This window comes from Trematomus bernacchii, unplaced genomic scaffold (genome assembly GCF_902827165.1).
Source record: "Trematomus bernacchii unplaced genomic scaffold, fTreBer1.1, whole genome shotgun sequence".
In the NCBI taxonomy this organism is placed as follows: domain Eukaryota; kingdom Metazoa; phylum Chordata; class Actinopteri; order Perciformes; family Nototheniidae; genus Trematomus; species Trematomus bernacchii.
Window position 1 is genome coordinate 18,962,479 of NW_022988043.1, and position 21,588 is coordinate 18,984,066.

General features: G+C 42.0%; 1 protein-coding gene across 1 annotated transcript in view; it reads left to right on the forward strand.

Moving 5' to 3' along the window:
* The first annotated feature begins 7,506 nt into the window (after positions 1-7,506).
* Positions 7,507-21,588, forward strand: part of cfap299 (cilia and flagella associated protein 299) — a 101,466-nt gene continuing 87,384 nt past the window's right edge. Inside the window, exons 1-2 of the mRNA XM_034118445.1 lie at positions 7,507-7,589; positions 12,414-12,547. Of these exons, the coding sequence (XP_033974336.1) occupies positions 7,569-7,589; positions 12,414-12,547 (155 nt within the window). The 5' untranslated portion in view covers positions 7,507-7,568. The remainder of the gene's footprint in view (positions 7,590-12,413; positions 12,548-21,588) is intronic.

Here is a 21,588-nt window from a genome sequence, read left to right on the forward strand (position 1 = left end):
CACAAATTGGGTTACATTAACAAATAACTATAAAACAACAATACTGTAGAATAACAAAATTAATGCCGTGAATACACCGAAATACACGTGTTGAAGCAGTTCGCTGCTGATTACTACGCCCCCCGCATTACTACCGAATATCCGGAGCCCGAAAAATGGTATTCGGGACAGCCCTAGATCATTCTGCTTCAGTTTGTGGGCTACAGCCAGTTTATGGTAGCAGCACGTTAACAGCTTCATCCTTTGATCAGACCCCCGTATACCCCAGTCAGCGCCCCTAGTTACACCAATGAGCGTGCGATTACCGTACAGCCAATCACAATGCGTGACGTCATTGGTAAGCGACGGACCCCGAACACATATGGTAGGCCGAACACATATGGTACTGACACCGGCCAGCCCCTCCCTACAGGCAGATCACGCAGACTGCTAAAGTTAAATCCACCCAAATGACCCCAGAAGTGGTTTTTTTTTGGCTAAATCTCTCTAAAAAGGTCAAATTTCACTTGTTTTGCATCAATCTTGATACAGGGTACTTATTATATGTTGTACTTTGGATTCCTAAAGCTTTTAGTCTACTAACCCATCATCCAAGGGTAGTTTTCACTATAAGTAAAAAATTATTTTTGGACGGACACTATAATTTACAGTTTTTTACTATGTAAAATCTGAATTTTCTTTAAAATAAAAAACATCTATATTGATTCTGACTTTTCTACATCCAACTCACAGGTTTATCATTACTTTGAGAATAAAGATTATTAATTTAACCCTTTTAGAAGGGAAGATATGGTCATTTGTTCTGGGAATGTCATTTTCGAGCCTGAGACCTGAAAAACAGGCTCAGGGCTTAAGAGGTTAAAAAAAAGTAATATATTACACTACTTCGTTACTCTCTACATAAAGTAACTCGTTACTTTACTCGTTACTTTACTCGTTACTTACTCGCAGGGCCGGTGTAGGTACCATGGGTGTTTCTCAATCGCGAGTAAAGCTGCTTCAGAGCCACTATTTCAAGCATACTACGTCATCGAGTGCCGCCGAAGTACTGTTCCAATCTCCAGTATACTTGGAAATCTACCGAGCCCGGCGTACTCCGTTTGGAGAAATATCGAGTCTGCACATGAGTAGACTTCGCGGTCTTAAAATCCCCACAATGCTTTGCGCACGGACCAATTTCCCCAAATCTGTGGCGGAAGATGTAAGGCGGGGCCTCTCATATGACGCACACCTGCACACTTGCTAGCGTGTTCCACTCTTCGTTTTCCGAATGCCAGGAAGTATTCTTGACTCGCTTCTGAAGCAAGATGCTCGGCAGACATGTGCTACCAAGCAAGCATACTCGCGATTGAGAAACACCCCATATGTGTTCGGCCTACCATATGTGTTCGGGGTCCGTTACGCTTACCAATGACGTCACGCATTGGCTGTACGGTAACCCAAGAGGACATTTTACACGGTCAAATTCCGAATGTATTGAAACTCCAGACTCAACGTAAGAGCTTGAGCCTCTTCGGGGGGTGCTAACATTTAAACATACACTTCATTCTTTACTTTGTCCGTTATTATATGTAGAAGATATTACTTTTTTCTCCGTTATGTTGTTTCCATAGCAACAACTTCAAAATAAATAAATCTAAATAGATGTGTGTTCTACACACCAAAATACGTTATTTGAACACCCCTCTCGATCGATTTACAAAATAACAATAGTATGGCCCGCCCTAATACACCAACGCAGTTTTTAAAGATATACATTTTTCAACACAGAATCATTTACCATTACACTATATCCAATCATTTTACGAGTCAGAAAATGCTATATGTTCATTGCAGTTATTGTTTATTGAATTAGATTACCATGAGCTCAACATAATTATGTAGAGTACAAGTCCACAGCCAAGAAAATGTTATTTGCATTTCATTTTATTTATGAATATGGAATTATGGAATTCTAACACTGGAGTTTGTTATTATTTACTATAACTTTATTATAGTATTCGGGTACAGCCCTACTGTACCCGAATATCCGTTCGTTGGAGTACTATTTCGGGTTTCAATTTCGTTATTCGGATATTCGTTTTGTTTGTTTTTTCCCCGTTTTTTTTCAAATTGAATTGATTGAAATCTCCAATATCAACGTTAGAGCTTGTGCCTCTTCGGGGGGTGCTAACACTTAACCATAAACGTTATCGTTTACTTTCTCCGTCTTTATATGTAGATATTACTTTTCTCCGTTAAACTCTGTCACGTTGTTTCCAAAGCAACAACAACTTCCTGTCAACTGCGCTAACTCTCCTTCAAAATAAAAGCATGTCCATAAATAGGAAACCAAGCCAAATTACACTTAAGACGTATACAACTGCAACGAAAGTATCAAACAAAATGCGATATCCTTTTCAATTTCAAAGAACACAAATTGGGTTACATTAACAAATAACTATAAAACAACAATACTGTAGAATAACAAAATTAATGCCGTGAATACACCGAAATACACGTGTTGAAGCAGTTCGCTGCTGATTACTACGCCCCCCGCATTACTACCGAATATCCGGAGCCCGAAAAATGGTATTCGGGACAGCCCTAGATCATTCTGCTTCAGTTTGTGGGCTACAGCCAGTTTATGGTAGCAGCACGTTAACAGCTTCATCCTTTGATCAGACCCCCGTATACCCCAGTCAGCGCCCCTAGTTACACCAATGAGCGTGCGATTACCGTACAGCCAATCACAATGCGTGACGTCATTGGTAAGCGACGGACCCCGAACACATATGGTAGGCCGAACACATATGGTACTGACACCGGCCAGCCCCTCCCTACAGGCAGATCACGCAGACTGCTAAAGTTTAAAAAGTTCTCTTTAGTTCAGTTTCCATTGTCGCATAAAACTGATCCAGATAGCTCTGACCATGGCTGTCCTCTGTCTCCTGCTATCTGTATTTTGCGCAGTATATCTCTGAACGATGCGATGGTGATTCCACTGTGCAAATGGGCAACATTACCTCTACTATGAAGGATGCTCCAAGCCTGTCCATCTCTGCTTTGGTTACCGGTCCTCCAAATTCTACTTTGTGCTGCTTCGGTCCGCGGCGGCGACTCACAACATCCTCACTCTGGGTTCGGGGGTCCGGTCCTTAGCTATTAGCTTCACCTTAGCATGTGTTCTTTGCAGGTGTTTGTTGAGGTTTGACGTGGTGTTTGCAGCAGTGTATAACAGCTTCTGGCCTGGACACAGTTTGCACCTCACCGTCACATTCCTGTCTATTCTTCGGACGAACTCAAAATAATGGGCATACCTCCACCCCTCGAAAGTTATCGCTGACTCTGCCATGTTTATGCAGCACTGCACGTGGAGATGTGGACGCGCAAGTCGCGCAGATTACGTACATATAAACCTGCGGCGGAAACCCCTCTTGTCTGTCAGTGTGATTATGACTGATTTTATAAAAGTAACGAAGTAACGTGTGTCGGGGCAATGTTAGTAACTGTAGTGTGATTACTGAATTATAAAAGTAACGCGTTACACTACTCCGTTACCGACAAAAGTAATATTATTACAGTAACGCGTTACTTTGTAACGTGTTACTGTAATAATATTACTTTTGTTACTTTGTAACGCGTTACACCCAACTCTGCTCACCACGTAGAACTTATCAAGGAGAAAATGGCACCCAGTGGGTGTTTCTCAATGTCGAGGACGCTTGCTTGGTAGCACATGTCTTCCGAATCACTTGCTTCAGAAGCGAGGCAAGAATCCTTCCTAGCCTCGGAAAACGAAGAATTGTGTAACAGGCTAACAGGTGTGCAGGTGTGTGTCATATGCGAGGCTCCACCTTAAATGGAGCGCGATTTCCGCCAAAGATTTGGAAATTGGTCCGTGCACAAAGCATTGTGGGGATTTTAAGACCGCGGAGTCTACACATGTGCAGCCTCGAAATTTCTCGCTACGAAGTACGCCGGCCTCGTAGAATTCCAAGTATGCTGGACATTGGAACAGTCCTTCGGCAGCACTCAATGGCGTAGTATGCTTGAAATAGTGGCTCTGGAGCAGCCTTCCTCGACATTGAGAAACACCCAGTGTCTCTTGTCTCCAACCGAATAACTGAAATGCGGGAGTGCCTGCGCGTGCCTTGCGTGGGTGGAGCTTAATTACATCTCTGCAGGGTTAGTTCCAGGGGCGTCGCCTGGACCTAAAAACATTCGGGGCTTAGCCCACAGTGGCGGCGGCACTACAGTGGCATTTTTTACTGCAACACTCCCCACACGCACACACACAGTACACCCGCGACTGTTACAATGAAGGCTCGATAATCAGCTCACGGCATATAGGCAGGGGTAAAGTGGTATTTTTTATGAGTGGGGGGCTCACCTCCTCTAGGGGGGTCCGGGGGGATGCTCCCCCGGGAAGATTTTTTTTTAAATATTGAAGTTAAATGCATCAATCTGGTGCACTTTGAGAGCAAAATGAAGAGATCTATGGATACCTCTCTCAACACCAAGCAGAACTGTAAACAGATGTACTTTTTCTTTATGGATATTTTACTAATCACTCCCCTTTTAAACTCTATTCTTGTTTTACTGCCATATAGTATTTCATAACTGTTTTTCCTTTATTCTCTTTTTTTTAATAACTATAATGATCATATGAAGGTGTGCCGCGGAAATAATCTTTTGAATAATTTGTGACCAAACCGTTTGAGACCCACTGAGATAACTTAGACTAAAGTTAACTATCTAAACACTCAGAGAGTCCTTTAGCTCAGTGGTTCTCAACTGGTCAGGCCTCGGGACCCACTTTTTACTTGGTCAATACATCGTGACCCAACATTTTGAAGCACTCAAATCTATTCAACAAAAAATCGTGCTGTAATATATATATACGCTTTTGAGCATACAATATTAATAAAAGTGAAGTACAGTGCATATATCCCTTATATCCCTTCACAGAACTAAAGTATGCTTTTAAAAAAGGTTTAATGAGATGATGGAATCAAAGCTGAACTATATAAAAAGGCACACATGCTGAAACCCAACCCCAACAGGGGGGTCTGGGGGGATTCTCCCCCAGGAGATTTTTAGAAATACTAACATAAACTACGCATTCTGGTACACTCTGAGAAGAAAATCGGGCCTTCAAAATAAAAGTTTGACTTTTTCCCAAAAAAAAAAAAAAAAAAAAAATCAAAAAAAGAATTTCCAACTTTTTTTTCTTCACTCACACATCCGCGACCCACTCGAAACGGGTCCGCGACCCACTTTTGGGTCGCGACCCACCAGTTGAGAACCACTGCTTTAGCTCACCTGAGTCTCTCAGTCTGAGAGGAGAGGACTCTCCTCCAGCTTCTTGTGGAACAAACAGCTCCTTATGTCCGTTAGTGCAGCTAGCTAACCAGATGCTAACAACACGGTACATGCTGACACCGGTCCCTCCCTCCCCCTCTCTCCCTCTCTCTCTCTCTCTCACTCTAAATTAGAGATGGGCGAGTCCTGATTCATCCGGATCATTAACCCGGATCCTAGAAATGAGCTGGTCATGACGAGTCTCCCCTCTCCATTAACCCGAGTCCTTGAGTCCCACACTTGGTGTGACGTACAAATTAAAACTATAAATTGCGTCACTCGCTACTCTCTTTATAACATGTAAAATCACATTACAACGTACCCCAAGTCCATCTACCTACCCTTTAGCAAGTATACAGGATAGCTGCCAGAAGTGATCGTTTGGCTCAGGGGAGGGGACGCGGATCAGTGAAAGTTCCTGCAGACTCGTGGGGACTCAGAGGAGCCGACGGCTCCAACAGCAGACTCGCAGATTCGCAGATTCGCAAATCCTGACTCGCTGCAACACACAGCAGACTCGTGCGGACTCAGAGCCGTATATAGCAGCAGATCCAGAGATCCAGCAGACTCGTCGTCATGCACGAGTCCACACAGCAGACTCGGATTCGCAGATTCGCAAATCCTGACTCGCTGTGCAACACACAGCGGATCAGACTCGTGCGGACTCGGAGCCGTAACCATATAGCAGCAGATCCAGAGATCCAGCAGACTCGTCGTCATGCACGAGTCCACAGCAGACTCGGATTCGCAAATCCTGACTCACTGTGTGTGCAACAGACAGCAGAGCAGACTCGTGCGGACTCGGAGCCGTATATAGCAGCAGATCCAGCAGACTCGTCCTCATGCACGAGCAGACTCAGATTTGCCAAATCGCAAAATAACCCTTTTTTTTGTGATCAACATTTTTTATTAAAGCAAAATACACTGTGTAGCGGAGGTTAATTATAACGTCAGTTTAATAGATAGATAGATAGATAGATAGTACTTTATTGATCCCAAATTGGGAAATTGTTGTTGTTACAGCAGCATAAAAGGCATTTTACAATAAAACAAAACTACAAAATATACAAGAATAGAAATAAAAATAAAATGTCGAATGTCGAAATAGAAAATATACATGCAGATATTATATATATATATATATATACAAATATATATATATATTCAAAATATATGGAATAATAATATGCTCGTGAAATGCAACAACTTTTCGGTTTCACCAATAGGATTTCTACGGTCTTGGTCATGCTGACTCATATGACTCAAATGACTCGTATGATCCGGATCTCTTCAATGACTGACTCAGAAGACCCTGAGTCCGTAAAATGATCCGGATTTGCCATCTCTACTCTAAATGCGCTATTGCCACACACACACACACACAGAGCCGAGCTTGAATGACACAAGCACACGTTTATTTCCATGCAACTCTCTGATTGGTCTGGTGTCATGCCTCTGTTGCATTCACTGAACACGGGACATTACAGTGCTGCCGTCCTCTCTTGTGTCATGATGAGGTTCACATAAAGCACGGTTAATGTATTATATTATTGAGGGAGAATTGTCCGGGGCTACAGAAAAAACATTCGGGGCTAAAGCCCCGGATGCCCAGGCCAGGCGACGCCACTGGTTAGTTCAGTGATCAACTCTTTCAAATAAATCCAACACTGAACACCATTTGAATCATAAAGTGTTAAAATTACACTTTTGGAGTTAAAATCAACTCTCAAATGTTTAACCCTGAAATATCAACACTCCAATTTTTGCTGTGATGGGAAGATGTTTTTGTCCATTACAGCTTTGAGGGTTTTACGTAGTACAGAAAGTTATTTGGTATCCAGAGTTATATGCACATTTTAAGTTACTTTACTGCTGTAAACTTGCAATCATAGCACCAGGATTTTAACTGCCCAGCCAAACTGCTGTTTTTCGATTTTAACCTTCATGAGTTTGTAAACAGGACGTCTGTAATAATTATTTATTAATCTATTTGTGAAACTGAGGGCTCTAATATAACATTTTAGTCACATTTTTATGATTTTAAGCGGAAGCATTTAGTGGGTGTGTGCAGCTTGTGGACTTCCGCTTCCTGTGATGCCTTGTTGCTATAGCAGCCTCACAACACGGAGCACGTGAAGATGGAGTACAGCACAGCCGCTCGTGTCAACGATTCAGTAACACAGTTTAAAGTCTACGAAGATTATCTCGACTCAAAAGTCAAGCCAATGGATTTATTTTACCTAAAAGTGAGTCACTCTGCTATAAACTTGTGGCGTAATTCCTCTCTGAAACGTTAAATGTCTTTCTCAAGGTAACCCCGTTCTGTTTTGAACATTATGTCAGAACCGCATTCGCTAAACTGACAGTTTTAGGTAATCTTTGTAATAATGCAACAGTGCACGTTACAAAAACGTAATTTTTCACTTTAAAAAACATCATCCAGCCCCTGTTCACAATTGCTGGCTTTTCCATGGTGATACATTTAGTTGTTGTAGTGCAAGTGGTCGCACGCTAGGTGGCAGTCATACACAGTTTTGATTGAAGCGATTTAGACAGTAGAACAGGCAGCTACCACCAATGCCCATTTGAAATGTGCTTCACTCATTCATAATTTCAAAACACACAAGACAACCACAGCATGATTATCATTGATACAAAAAAAAATGTGTAAATAAAATGTAAAGACCAAAATTCACAAAGAAGTCTGCGTATCCTCTGCCCTAGAAGTGATAGTTGGGCCAATATAATTTACTCCTGGCAAAAATTAAAACTCTAGCATGATCAATAGAATTTTCTTAAATGTACAAGACATTGAGAGACTACACATCTTAAAACTTTAAAATTATTTTAATTGTCTAGTTTTGAGAATTTAAAAAGTCTTAATCGTCTACTTTGCAAGTGCTGTTATTACCTGAAGTGTATAAAATGTAAAATGTGTGTTTTTATTGAAGCAGGGTTTTTTCTAGAAAAATATAGTATTAGGGTGCTGATCTTGTATATAAGATATATCAATTATCGTGAGAACATGACGGCCGTATACAAGATGGCGCTGCAGACATAAACAACAGCCTGATGTTGGCATTCCGTAAAAGTAAAGCTGTCTATGCCGTCTGACGGTCTATTTGACACGATTTTCATATTTTTGAGTAATTATACAGTTATTTGACAAACAGAAATATTGTTTTCTGGCATCACATTAACATTTTAGAGGGAACATCTGCATTTTGGTATGAGGGCTCACGCCGAAAGTAAGAGGGCGCAGCACCCCTGTTACCTGGTTTAGACAAAACCCTGAAAGGAATTGTCTGTGTTGCTACAAGTTTGGAATTTCATGTCAAGGGGAAAACTCTGAATCATAATTCATAATTATTTGCTTTTATGTTGCTCTCTTCTGGTTTTTGGTCACTGGTACACAACTACTTCTAGATAGGCTTGAAATGAACCTACTAATAGGCAGTCCTGCTTTTGCCCAGCAGATGGCCCACTTGCTAATGATTTGCTAGCTGCTGTCACTGACCACTTTGTTTGAACACCTGTGTCCACACAGAGAAGAGAAGAACTCATATCTGCCCTGATAATCAGCTGCAGTCAATCACTATCTAACTCCATCACCCCCGTGTTGTGACACACCACAGTCGGCCCAGGTCATCTAACCTGTGCGGTCACACTGATATGGACTAAGTTCTGATAAATTGGCTAATTATAAACTTAATTTTCTGTTTTTAAGAATTTGAGTAATTGTGACTCAGAAAAGTGAAGTAGTTAAAGAGGTTTTAATACAAGGTCAGTATAGCTTTTGCCAGAATAGATGTCGCTGAGTATTCATCCAGGTCCTGATGTGTTCAGTACAAGAAGCAGCTCAAACACATAGACCTATTAAATTACATTACATTACATTGCATTTAGCTGACGCTTTTATCCAAAGCGACTTACAATAAGTGCATTCGACCAAGAAGATACAAACTTGAAGAAAACAGAATCATATAAGTACATCAGGTTTCATAGAGCCACAACATTTCAATTGCTACTCAACTGGCTTTAGATAAGCCAGTCCTTTATTAGTATATAAGTGCTTTGTTAGTAATTTTATTGCTCGAAGTGGAGTCAAAAGAGATGAGTTTTTAGTCTGCGCCGGAAGATGTGTAAGCTTTCTGCTGTCCTGATTTCAATGGGGAGCTCATTCCACCATTTTGGAGCCAGGATACAGTGGCGTAACTATCGCCGGTGCAGCCGGTGCAACGCACCGGGGCCCACAACCGGCCAGGGCCCCAATGGCATTGACCGGTTCACGCAGTCTTCAAAGTAACCAGGCAACCTAAATTAATTAGTAATTTGTCTGTCCAATGACCTTACTCCCTTTCATGCAGGGCCGGTCCTTAGCATTGGCGTTATAGATGTTCGCCTAGGGCGCCAGATCTGGCGGGGGGAAACATTTTTGACCGTTGGTGCTCATCCTAATTTTCGGCCTTGATGTAACAACATTCATAATTAAGTAAATGTAACACCCTTTTCACCCCGGTTACACTTTTCATTTGCCCTGTACGATGGGCGCTGTAAGTGATGAAAGTGGGGGACGTTGGCTTATCTGGCGCCCGCAGCTCACAGCCAAAGTGCGAGCGAGCGTGGGAGCGAGGTACCGGCACTGTTGTTATTAGCACCTGGTGCTAGCTGCGCTAACGGATATAAGAAGATGATGTTTCTACAACAAAGGTGGAGGGGAGCTCTCTCCTGACAGACTAATGCGGCTTTCACACCAGCGCTTTTCCCTTTCTAGCTCCGAGCTAGAGCTTTTCTGGTTCAGCTCCGGTTTCCCTTTTCTGCTCCCGCTTTGTTCACACCACTCAGAGCCGGGATGGTGCTGCCGCTGCTGCCGCTGCTGCGTCATGACGTCACCGTTTACATCGCTGATTTGCTCCCCAACCGCGCTCACAACAACAACAACGGGGGACTGCGTCGGGTCGATGATCGTGTTGCTTTTAATCATACGAAGCCAGATTAAATTAAATAACGACTTCTCCAACCTTATACTTTTCTCCAGAGTGCCGTGGTTCATTGTTTATTAATGTGTTTCAGCGGCATTTACCGACCGCTGCAGTGCTGGCTGCTCTTCCACGGGAGTTTATTCTCCCGTTAGCTCCGGGTTAGCTCACACGGCTCTAAAGTATTCACTGTCTGACTGTCACACAAGCAGCTGATACATATCCCCAGTTCCCCTTAAGTGAATGTGTGTCAGTCTGAATTGACGCTGTTTGGCATCACAACGCTGTTATGAAAGTTTCTCTGGTATAACATGGGTGATGTTAGCATAGCAACCGAAGCTAACTGACTACTTGCTAAGCCGTTTTCTACAGGCACATTTTACCGGCGTATTTTTCATTATGATTCTACTTGTGATAGTCGGACATGACAACCTGTGCAGCCCATGTATTGATTCCATCCGATAGCTGCTGGGGGGCCCAAAACAATATTTGCACCGGGGCCAATCACTAGCTTGTTACGCCACTGCCAGGATAGCAAACTGACGTGTTTTTGCTGATGGGAACTTGGGTCCCCCTCAATGAGCCTTGAAAATGGACACAATGATTTTCAAGCCAATTTTAGGTCCGGCAAATGTCTGAGACTCATTTCTGGTAAGCCACATCAAAGTTGAGGGAAAATATAACTTTTCCTCTGGGGTGCGGACGCAGGCCCGGCTGCTGGGATTTGGGTAGGAGGACATGTGGCCGAAGCTTTGATCTTACAAGCCACGGGATTTGACAGCAAGATTTGGTTTTTAGATGATGACTCTATGGCTTGGCTCTAATGACGGTGGGTCTGCAAAACTGTGATTGGAATAATGTAGCTAACAATCCCTACAGGGGCAATGACACATGGACACTCACGCACACCAAGCACACACACTTAGAAAAAGAGTGGACCTGTGCATGAAATCACACTAAACCCATAAACTACTATCTGAAGCTTGTGGTGTTGCAGTGCTGGCTATCACTTCGGTATTTTAGGCAGGAAAGTAAAATAACAAGTTTAGACTTAAAGCCAGAGTGGTGAGTAAATCCTAAATCTTACTGGCTGACAAATGAAACATTTAATTTGTCAATGCTCTGTAGGGATTGCTTAGCAACACCCAAAACCAGGATGTTGCAGACTACACTGTAGGATTCGTCCTTAAATAGCCACTAATTCATACACTATGTGGGATTGGGATACTGAACTTGCTTTGCCCTGAAGACTTTTTCGTAAAATTACAGGAAGCCAGGGGCCTAAACCGGGCCTCTGTCAGGGTATCCTCCCCTACCCCTTTAGTTTTTTCTTGTATATAAACAAGTCTATGTTGATGCTTTTATTGTTTGATTTAAACGTACACAAATACATTTCCATGTATATCAATATGTGAATAGGAAAATAGTTGAAATGCCATCTGGCAACCTACTGGGGCCACACTTGTTTGCATGTTGGGGCATTTGCTGTTCAACTTTTACAGTAAAACTTAGCTAGTTGACCTAAAGATTTCTCTGTGAAATGGACCCACCGTTTGGTCCACATCTACCTAGGCAAATGCTTTCCTTCACACATAACGCACTTGACACAGGAGATTGTTTTTGATCCGTACTGGTTTACTCGTACAAACCACTGCTAGCAAACACATTTCAACCTGTCTTGAAGTTTTTAAACTTTATTGACAACTCAAGCCAGAGCGATCCACCGATGAGAAGATTTATTTAATATTTCATATACAGTCTGAGCACTAAGGTTGTTGCTTGACAATCAGACTGTACAGTGTAATCTAGTAAATCCCTTTGTAAAAAAATAATCAATGCAGTATGAGTTGCTAAATGCTAAAATGCTGTTCTCGGTTTGTCTATCATTTGAAGTTTAACATCTGTTGTATGTGGGCCGTCTGACAAACAGAGCAAGCAAAGGGACATCATCTTGAGGTCAGCGACGTTTAATATTAATACAGATAGCACTCCAATGCCAAAATCCAAGACTGACAAGATTCAACTCTCTTGAGCAGTGACTGCATGCTGCATCCCCTCTCCTTGACTGACTCCTCTCCTTTTCTCCTGCAGAGCAGGGAGTTGGCCCGTAAGCTGGTGGAGCACGGCCACAAGGGCACAGTCCTGAGCAGGGAAGAATTTGAGGAGAAGAAAGCAGCTGCACAGGCTGCGAAAAGCAACACTTTCTACAGCAGGAGCCGACCAATGTGAGTTAAATAATCACCCTAACCCACCATGCTCACTATTGTGTGCTTGACTAACAGGGGAGATACATTCACACCAACCACCAGTCCAATGCTAGAATATCAAAAGGCTCCCCTGAAAACTACATCTGGCTCTTTTCAAATCTGAATGTGGTCAGTGGATTTTGGAATCCATCACCATAGCTAGGAGAAAAAAAAGTGACCCTCTGTGTCTACTCCCCTCTATGTTAGTGTTATGTGGTTTATTGTATTGACTTCTCATTCAGTGTGAATAATATTTTAGATGAGTGATCCTCTGCTTAAAATTAGTTTCTTGTTTCTCTCTTGGTGGACGCTGAGAGCTCCCTGTGAAGAAATTCTGTATCCGTACCGTGATGCCTCAGCCACTTTGAGTTCCAAACCATACCTTACATGTTAGGCCAAGTTTTTATTTTTAATATTTCAAAATGTTCCTTGACTATCAAGTTGTTTTGCGTGACTTTACATTTTCAGGATTCCCAAAATATAGTTCTTTAGAAACAGACTGGCACTAGAAAAGGTACTTTGATACTTATTTTTCAGCAAAACACTGGCTTAAAGTTTTAAGGTATTCTTCCAAAAATAAGCATGCGCATGCGTTTGATTGCACCCTAACCTCGTCGATTACATGCAAATTCGAGGTAGTGCAAATGTATAATGTTTCAATTTGAAAATAATGTGCGAGAAACAAATAAAATAAAATTATAAATGATACTGACAGTTGCACTTCTCCAATGAAATGCCTCGTTATATACGCATTCTGTGTAAAAGTATTCATGGCCGAAACAATATTGTGAACAATTATATTGTTGTTTGAATTAATCAAACAAAAAAGGAGCCCGTAAAAATGTCTTGATGATGAATTCATTTTATTCACAAATAAGAAGCTAGCATTTTAAAATGTCATTTTATGACTTATTGTTGACTTATCACTGTTTAAGTCCTATAGGCTATACTTGACTTTCGATACTCTTGTAACCCCTTCAACACTGTTTGTGCATTCGCTTTGAGGGTCCGCCATTTTAAATGCCATCTAAACTAATTAGGGGGCAGTGGATGTCGGTTATAAAACTCCAAAGTCCGAATCTGCATTGATGCTAACTTTACTCCCTTTACTGATGCGACTGCCTCTAAAAACATTCAAACGGAAACCGGTCAAACAACAAAAAAGGGAATTTTGCAAAAGTCAAGCAAGATCATTAATGTTAGAGTAAAAACTAAAGAAATTACATCAAAGAATCTTCTGAGTTTTTGTTCTCCATTGTAAGTTTAGTTTGCTGCTTTTGAGAGATTTGAAAAGTCAGTTCCTGGTTTTGCCAACGGAAAGGACTTGACGCTGGGTTTATACACTACAACTTAATAAGTGACTACAAACGCCCGTCACCGAGTGGGTGGGTGTATGTGCCAGATTGGAACTGGGCCTATGTGTTGCTAGATCAAAGTGTCAGCTAAAAGTTTAACATATAAAATATAATTCACAACATCTTTTACTTTCATCCTGTGTTTTTTGAGACAGGATTTCTGTCTCCCTGCAACAAGTGGCAGCAGTATTATCTAGACTCTAGAGGAAAATGTAAAAGGCAATCTCAACTGAAGTTCTGCTCTGCTAATCAAGGCATGACAGCTCATAAAATCTGAATCTTTTATAGCCGTATCCGGTGCGGTAGCGGTTTGAGCAGCTTGTATAATTCTTTATGATTGCATTTTACAAAAGACAGGATAAATTGGAGTAATTCATCAAGTTCACATCCTACATGAACAAGGCTTTTATTTGAATGCCTGCCCATCTGTCTAAATTCAAACATAAATGGTTAACGTAAACAAGCTCAATGACAAAAACTACAAAGAGTCTTCTATAAACTGCCCCTCCTGAGGAAAATGATCACAGATATTGTTCTCATTCCTGATAAAGCCTCGTGGTTGTGGTATCTCCTTTGATGATACGCCAGAACAGACTCCAAATAAGACCATTCAACATGCACACACCCACACACATACCCATGATTTTGAAGTTTCCAAACATTAACCTGCTAGGTGTTGAATTTGATTGAACCCTCAGATGCTTATCCAAACGTGCAGATGTCTCGCTGTTTTGTCCCCCCTCCTTTCTCCAAACGTCTGTGAACATCAGTGACACTGGTGAAATGGGAGCCTCCACACCTGCAGTTACAGTGATATTAGGCCACAAAGCCTTTTATCTTGTCCCAACAGGATCCAGGGAAATGTCATACGGGAACATTGGGATGTTATAATATACACAGTAGTCTGTTCCGTCTCCAAGATCCACATCCAAGTAGAGATGGTTTCAAAGACTGTTTGTTAGGGTCCTCACAATGTTTGAGATACAGGATTAGAAACTCAACATTGACATCTAAAAAATCTATCAATTTAAATCTATAATCACCATAAATAGGTTTGTAGCTTAATTCTTCTGACAGTTTGGATTTAGTTAAACATTTTTACAATTGTAAGTCACACCATAAAAAAGCATCTTAACATGCTTAAAGGGCCCATGTCATGCTTTTCCGGTTATTACCCGTCCCCTTGTGTGTTATGAAGGTTTTTATGCATGTAAACGGTGTGCAGAGTCACAAACCCTCAAAGTACACCCTGTAGCGAGTAAAACTCTAACACAGAAAAGACCTGTCTATGCTGCCCCAGAACGCCTCGTTGGAGATTTCTCATTTTCCATTGTTTGCTTCCTGGGTTCTGTAACGTGTGAATACCCAAATCAACAACAAATGACCGGATTGGCCCAAATGGACCAATCCGCGGAGCTCCTCACACACCAGGATCTCTTGGCTAACTAACAGGGAGTCCCCATTGACTTGCATAGAGCTCCCTGAACGCTGGTAATAGACGAGATGGGATCGCGGAGAAATGCTCTCCGCAGACCCATTCTCACAGCGTTATAAACCTTTTTCTTACTCAATATCAAGCCACACTTATTGTTTTTACTTCGGCTGTGAGTGTTTGTGTGTGCTCAGGATGAGTTTCGCTGTTTCTCGCTGTATCGCCGACCCGGAAACCTGTCTGCTCCTTGCAGCAGCGAGCCTCGCAACGTCCCGACCAATCAGAGCACACTGGGCTCACAGGGAGGGGGGGGGGGGCAGGAGCTCCAACAAGCCGTTTAGGACAGATACCCCTTTCACACCAACGCAACTCCGGTTCAAGCTCCGTGCTAGAGCTTTTCAGGTTCGGAACCGGTACTTCGGTTTAGCTCCGGCTCTTTTCACACCGCTCAGAGACCGACTGGTGCTGCCGCTGCTGCGTCATGACGTCACAGTTTACGTCGCTGATTTTCTCCCCAACGGAGCTCACCTCACAACAACAACGGGCCGGGGACTGCGTTGCTTTTAATCATACGAAGCCAGATTAAATTAAATAATGACTTCTCCAACCTTATACTTTTCTCCAGAGTGCCGTGGTTCATTGTTTATTAATGTGTTTCAGCGGCATTTACCGACCGCTGCAGTGCTGGCCGGCTGCTCTTCCACGAGTGTATTCTCCCATTAGCTCCGGGTTAGCTCACACGGCTCTAAAGTATTCACTGTCTGACTGTCACACAAGCAGCTGATACATATCCCCAGTTCCCCTTAAGTGAATGTGTGTCAGTCTGAATTGACGCTGTTTGGTGTCAGTCTGAATTGACGCTGTTTGGCATCACAACGCTGTTATGAAAGTTTCTCTGGTATAACATGGGTGATGTTAGCATAGCAACCGAAGCTAAACTGACTACTTGCTAAGCCGTTTTCTACAGGCACTTTTTACCGGCGTATTTTTCATTATGATTCTACTTGTGATAGTCGGACATGACAACCTGTGCAGCCCATGTATCTCTACAATGATCAATAACAGCGAACGGATGGTCAAAGTAAGGTACAAATAAACAGAATCACACGAAGCCTGGTTAGTGTTGCCTGACTTTATAAAGCGTGTTTTTTTTTTACAAGTGTGTGGTTGCGTTCTAGTCACTTTGCTCAGCGCTACTGCTTGTTACAACTTTTATTTGCCGTACTCGCCTTAACTGTTAGCTCAGGTTAATCTCGCCCCCCTCCGACGTAAGCGTGACGTATGCGGTTCTTGCTTCTAGACGGACAACTTTTTGGTGCTCGAAACTAACCGGATTCCGGAGCTTAGAGGCTGATCCGCTGCGGTGTGAACAGGGAAACCCGGTGCTTTTCAAGCACCAGCACCGAACCGGCCCCGAAACACCGTTGGTGTGAATGGGGTAAGAGATTGAATACCTGGTGAATACACATACTCTACACTACAGAGATGCTGTATGAGAAACCAATGTGATTTTGGAAAATTGCACAATTTAAATCTATTCTAGTAGACCTCAACAATGGAAATATGATCAGTAGAAATGGCCATGACATGGGACCTTTAAACAATAAATAAATGCTGCATTTATTTTATATAGAGTGGCGCAGTAATGAGTCTTCAAACCGGGAAATTACTTGGCATTTAACCACTTCCAGTTGCCTCGTCTCAAAGTCATCGTGATGGTTAGAAGCCTGAAAAAAGGTCTATGGTTAACACAAGCTGAAGAGATTTTCTTATTATGACATAAAACACACCAGTTCACACCCCACTTGAGAATGTCTGAAGTGTCTGTGTGTCATAAAAACGGCAGTTGCTAACAAGCAGCTAAGTAAACATTTTGTTAATGGATCCCTTGCCATGCTAACTTCAGGGTTGGCCTACAACAATACGTCACCACTGCGCCACTTTATTTCTGCTTTTATTCATAAATATTTTACAAAAAAGAACTTGGCTTCTGTTGTTGAACACAAAAATAACAACTAGCTTTATAGCCACACATATTCAAATTATTCAAAGTTAGACATGGAAATAAGTATTGTTTTGTTGTAGCAAAACTCAGATCTGCATATTCTCAAACACTGTTCATATCTATATCTACGAAGAGCAACGCACCTATTTATTGTATCATCCATCAGATCTGTGGATAATTCGGCTACCAATATAATTTTTTTTGTAAATCTGCATCTTAATTTATCAGCGAAATAATCCAAACAAACGTAAGCATTGTTTCACCTTCATCAAATAACGGACAGACACACTGATCTTTAATAATAAACTGCTTTATTCATAGATGCTATCGTTTTTTTTTTATCTGGTCCGTTTGTTTTGTAAAGAAAGAAGCCTCTCCAGATAATACAGCTCCCATTCAAGAACTTTCTAATAATGAACAATGACGGTATCCATACCGAGAGAAGGAATGCAATTGCAATAACAGCATTGGTAGCATCCCGTGCTACTTCACAACAACAAAAATGGTGTCTTTTGTTATTAATTAAGAGAACCGTAGTGGCAGCAAAAACAATTATTATATCTTAACCAGGCACATGTTTAATTAGTGACTGTCAACACCATAAGAGTAATACATTAGCTGAGTTGTTTCCCCTTGTATGTTTTTAATTGAATTTGACAATCTCGACCATGTACTAAAAATATTACCCAAGACACGAAAAGAGATGTCTCCTGCCAAGTTTAAAACACAAGTTTCTTTCCATCTGCTCAGGTCATTTTAATTACAGCAAAAATATTTGATTCAAAAACAGTGTAATCTTAAAATAACCCCTTCTGGCTCACTTGTATAGGACTTGGCCATCATCTGTTATAGAGTAGCTTGTTTTTCATCAGCGCTGTGCAGTAGACAGATGAAAGTGCTCCGCTAATAATCGGACATTGCTGGAAAAGACATCAGTCATAACAGTTTTACAGTCTGTTGTTCTGGGCTTGCCTGACAGCAGCAGGTGATTTTTCCATAGTAATTAACCCTTTACATTAAATGTGACCCTGTTATAGCTTAAAGCCAATCATGTCATTTAACTCCATTAAATGTAAGCCTTTAATAATAATCAGATACTTCTGCTGTCTTTGAGGTTTTTCTTGCACTTTTGTCAGTCAAAATGTGAGCTAAGAGTGGGCTCAGCTAAATCATTTTGGTCCATTTCAGCTGCTGTCTTTGTTACTTCAATGCCAACAACCTGTAGGCCAACATATATTGTTTTTAAAAAAACATTCTGAACTAATTTACAGCTATCCCACATGGAAATCCTCCAAGGCCTTGACAAGGCGAACAAAACTGCACAACATTTGCAGACTTTTTCCATCAAAAGTGTCAAGTTTGAGCTGTGTCCCTTTCTGTCTAAATGCAGATTTCTCTTTCCTCTGTGTTTGTGTTTTTTCTGATTGGACTTCCACCAAAGTGACCCCCTGACCTCCTGTTATGGTCCCATTGTGAAAATACGAGCTCCAGAATGCAATGTACCACCTGCAAAGTGGCTGAGCACAATCAGAACATTGTTCTGGAAACAAGTGCGGCCACACAAACAAGCAGCTGTAAGCTAAATACAAACTCAATGTATTTGGCTGGTAAAGAAAGATCTATACATCTGAAAAAGTCATGCTCTGAATAATTATGCATTTGGATTTGCATTTATTTGTGCCTCTTTTCATCGAAAATGTTAGCTTCCCTAAAGACTTTTGCACCTGCATACTTATCCTCTCATGGCAGTGGGTAGCCCTGCTGTTTTGGGAATGTATTTCGCCTTCCTTGTAGGCCTTAACCTATGTCTCCAGAGGCATGTCTTTTTTCACTCTTCTGTCACTGCTCTGTGTTTTTTTCCCTTCCTTTCTCTTCTTTTCAACCTCCCTGTGCTCTCTAAGACCTTTAGTGCCTGCAGGTGTATAAATAGAGCTGTTTTCAATTAAGGGCCAACCTCGCCTGTAGCGTGCATCTGATCAATGAATGCCCCTGCACCTGTGGTAATAAAATACCAAGGGAGTGGAGATAGTGCCGTGAATGCTAATCAGATGTTGCCCTGTTGTTGCCCTGTCTCATTCTTAAAGGACAACACACTGCTCCTGACAGCTTGGCTGTGAAAGGTGGGGGGCTTTGCCAGCAAACCACAGAAAGGCCAAACAAAAGACCTGGTGCTCTCATCAGACATAAGTGAAATACAATACTTAAATGAATGGGATGCTTAGTCAGTTGTGAGGTTGTTTGGTTAGGGGGAAGCTGAACGGGTAGTCAGAATCAACAAATAGTAAAAAAGAAAGGGTTGGGTTCTGATAGATTACTTTTAATTTAAGATCCAATTTCAAGTTGGTAAAATACCTAGAATTGTTAGGCTGACTCTTAAAATGTTATATGCAGTGTTGTTGGTAAAAAGAGATTTACGTTTGGTTAAATAAATCTGCAAGAAGGTTTTTTAGTTGGCCAATTTTAGTTTTTATAACTTGTATATTTCAATTATTGTGTAATCTTTGTCTTTTCTTTAGCAACATTTTGAAAGCCTGATAACCGCTTTGAATGATTAACATCCAACTAGTGGATTGTACACTGGATTAAGATTAGAAAAAATGCTATAAAAACACTTGCCCGCAAAAGAATATGAAATCTTTGTTATTTAATTTTGTATTCCGGAAGCTACCCAACAATTTAAGTTTCTTGACTATAGTGTCTTATCAAAAGCACTTAATCAGGACTTCTTTGATATTCCTCACACATATTTCTCAACCTGCCAGATGATAGAAATTATGTTCTGTTTAACGCAAACAAATCACATCCATATTAGTCTTGTTAGCATTTTGTTATATCTCGTGCCGAATAACATTTGATACAAAGTCAGAGACAAACAAGAGGAGCAGAGGAGCCCTGCTGAGCAGACATGAGGCCTCTGTTTCCTCTCTGCTCCGGCTCTGGCTCGGGCCCAGAAGTCCATGTCAGCAAATGTCCTGACCTCGCATGCTCACGGCAGCCCTGCGAGGTTTCCATCAGGCTCCCCGCGATCTCCCCGCAGTCCAAACCACAGCCATGCTCATTGTCCATTGTGCTGCTGCGTTTGTACAGTCCACCTCAAGAATTCTCCGCTCTCTAACTCTCTACTCTATATTAAAAGTGAGCTATCACTTGCTGTGCCAAGTAAAACCAGCGCCACAAACACGCACAGTGAATACATTTCACTGCGGATCCAACCTCCAGATGCTTAGCGAAAATAAGATCGTGGATGTGACTGACATGAGAAGCCTCGCAAAGCTGATCCCAGGCTCATTTTTAGCGAGCCAAACCCCCGCCACTCTCCACGACTGCTTCTTTGGCGAGGGCCCTCGGGCGACGAGGTTTTTGCAGGCTCTATTACATATGCTGTCAAGCCAATTGCCTTCTGTGCTCTATGTGATTTTGGACGAGTCTAACTTTGGAGTTATCCCCTGCAAGCTCTGTCCAGAGACACACATCCTGCCAGGCTTAAGCTCACAACCACATCCCAACACGCAGCACATAGATCAACATACGCTGGTTTAAGACCAGGTGGTACAGCAGATAATAAATAACAAGCTGTTGTTTGACCTGGACGTTGCCACATTTTAGAAGCCATTCCGTATTTCATATTTAATTACTTGATTAATGAATCCCCTGGTCCCACTGGCTAGATGTAAAACACCCAAAAAGAGTTGTTGCATAGTAATTCCAGGTGCGATAAAACTAAAAAGGGAACCAATGTTTCCTTGCAAATAGTAATAACTTGCCAGTTGCCAGTTGTGTTGTGACCCACTGGTGCCGTAGATCCAACAGTAGATAGATGATGATGCTCCACCTCCACCCCCGGACTCCGGGACTTCGGGTGGCAGTAAATCGCCATCCGAAGTCCCAGGTAAATCGCCAGAAGCGCCGACACCTCCTCATCACTCCACCGCTCCCACGTTTTATTTTGTGTTGCCATAAGTTAGTCTCTCTCCGTTGGTGCGCTGGGCTAATGCTAATGCTAATAATGCTAATGCGAGCAAATAAAATGGCGGCTTCACAAAACCTTTCGGAGTTTTACGGGGCGTTTGCAATTCGCCCAGCCAATCAGAAATTGGAACCTTTTCGTCCCCAGGAAAGTACCACCTCTCTAGCAGGGACTGAAAAGGGGTGAAAAGGTTCGCAAAAAAAGTTCTAGTTCCAGATCTTTTCGGTGTGAACGCAAAATCCCAGGAACTATCGGAACTAT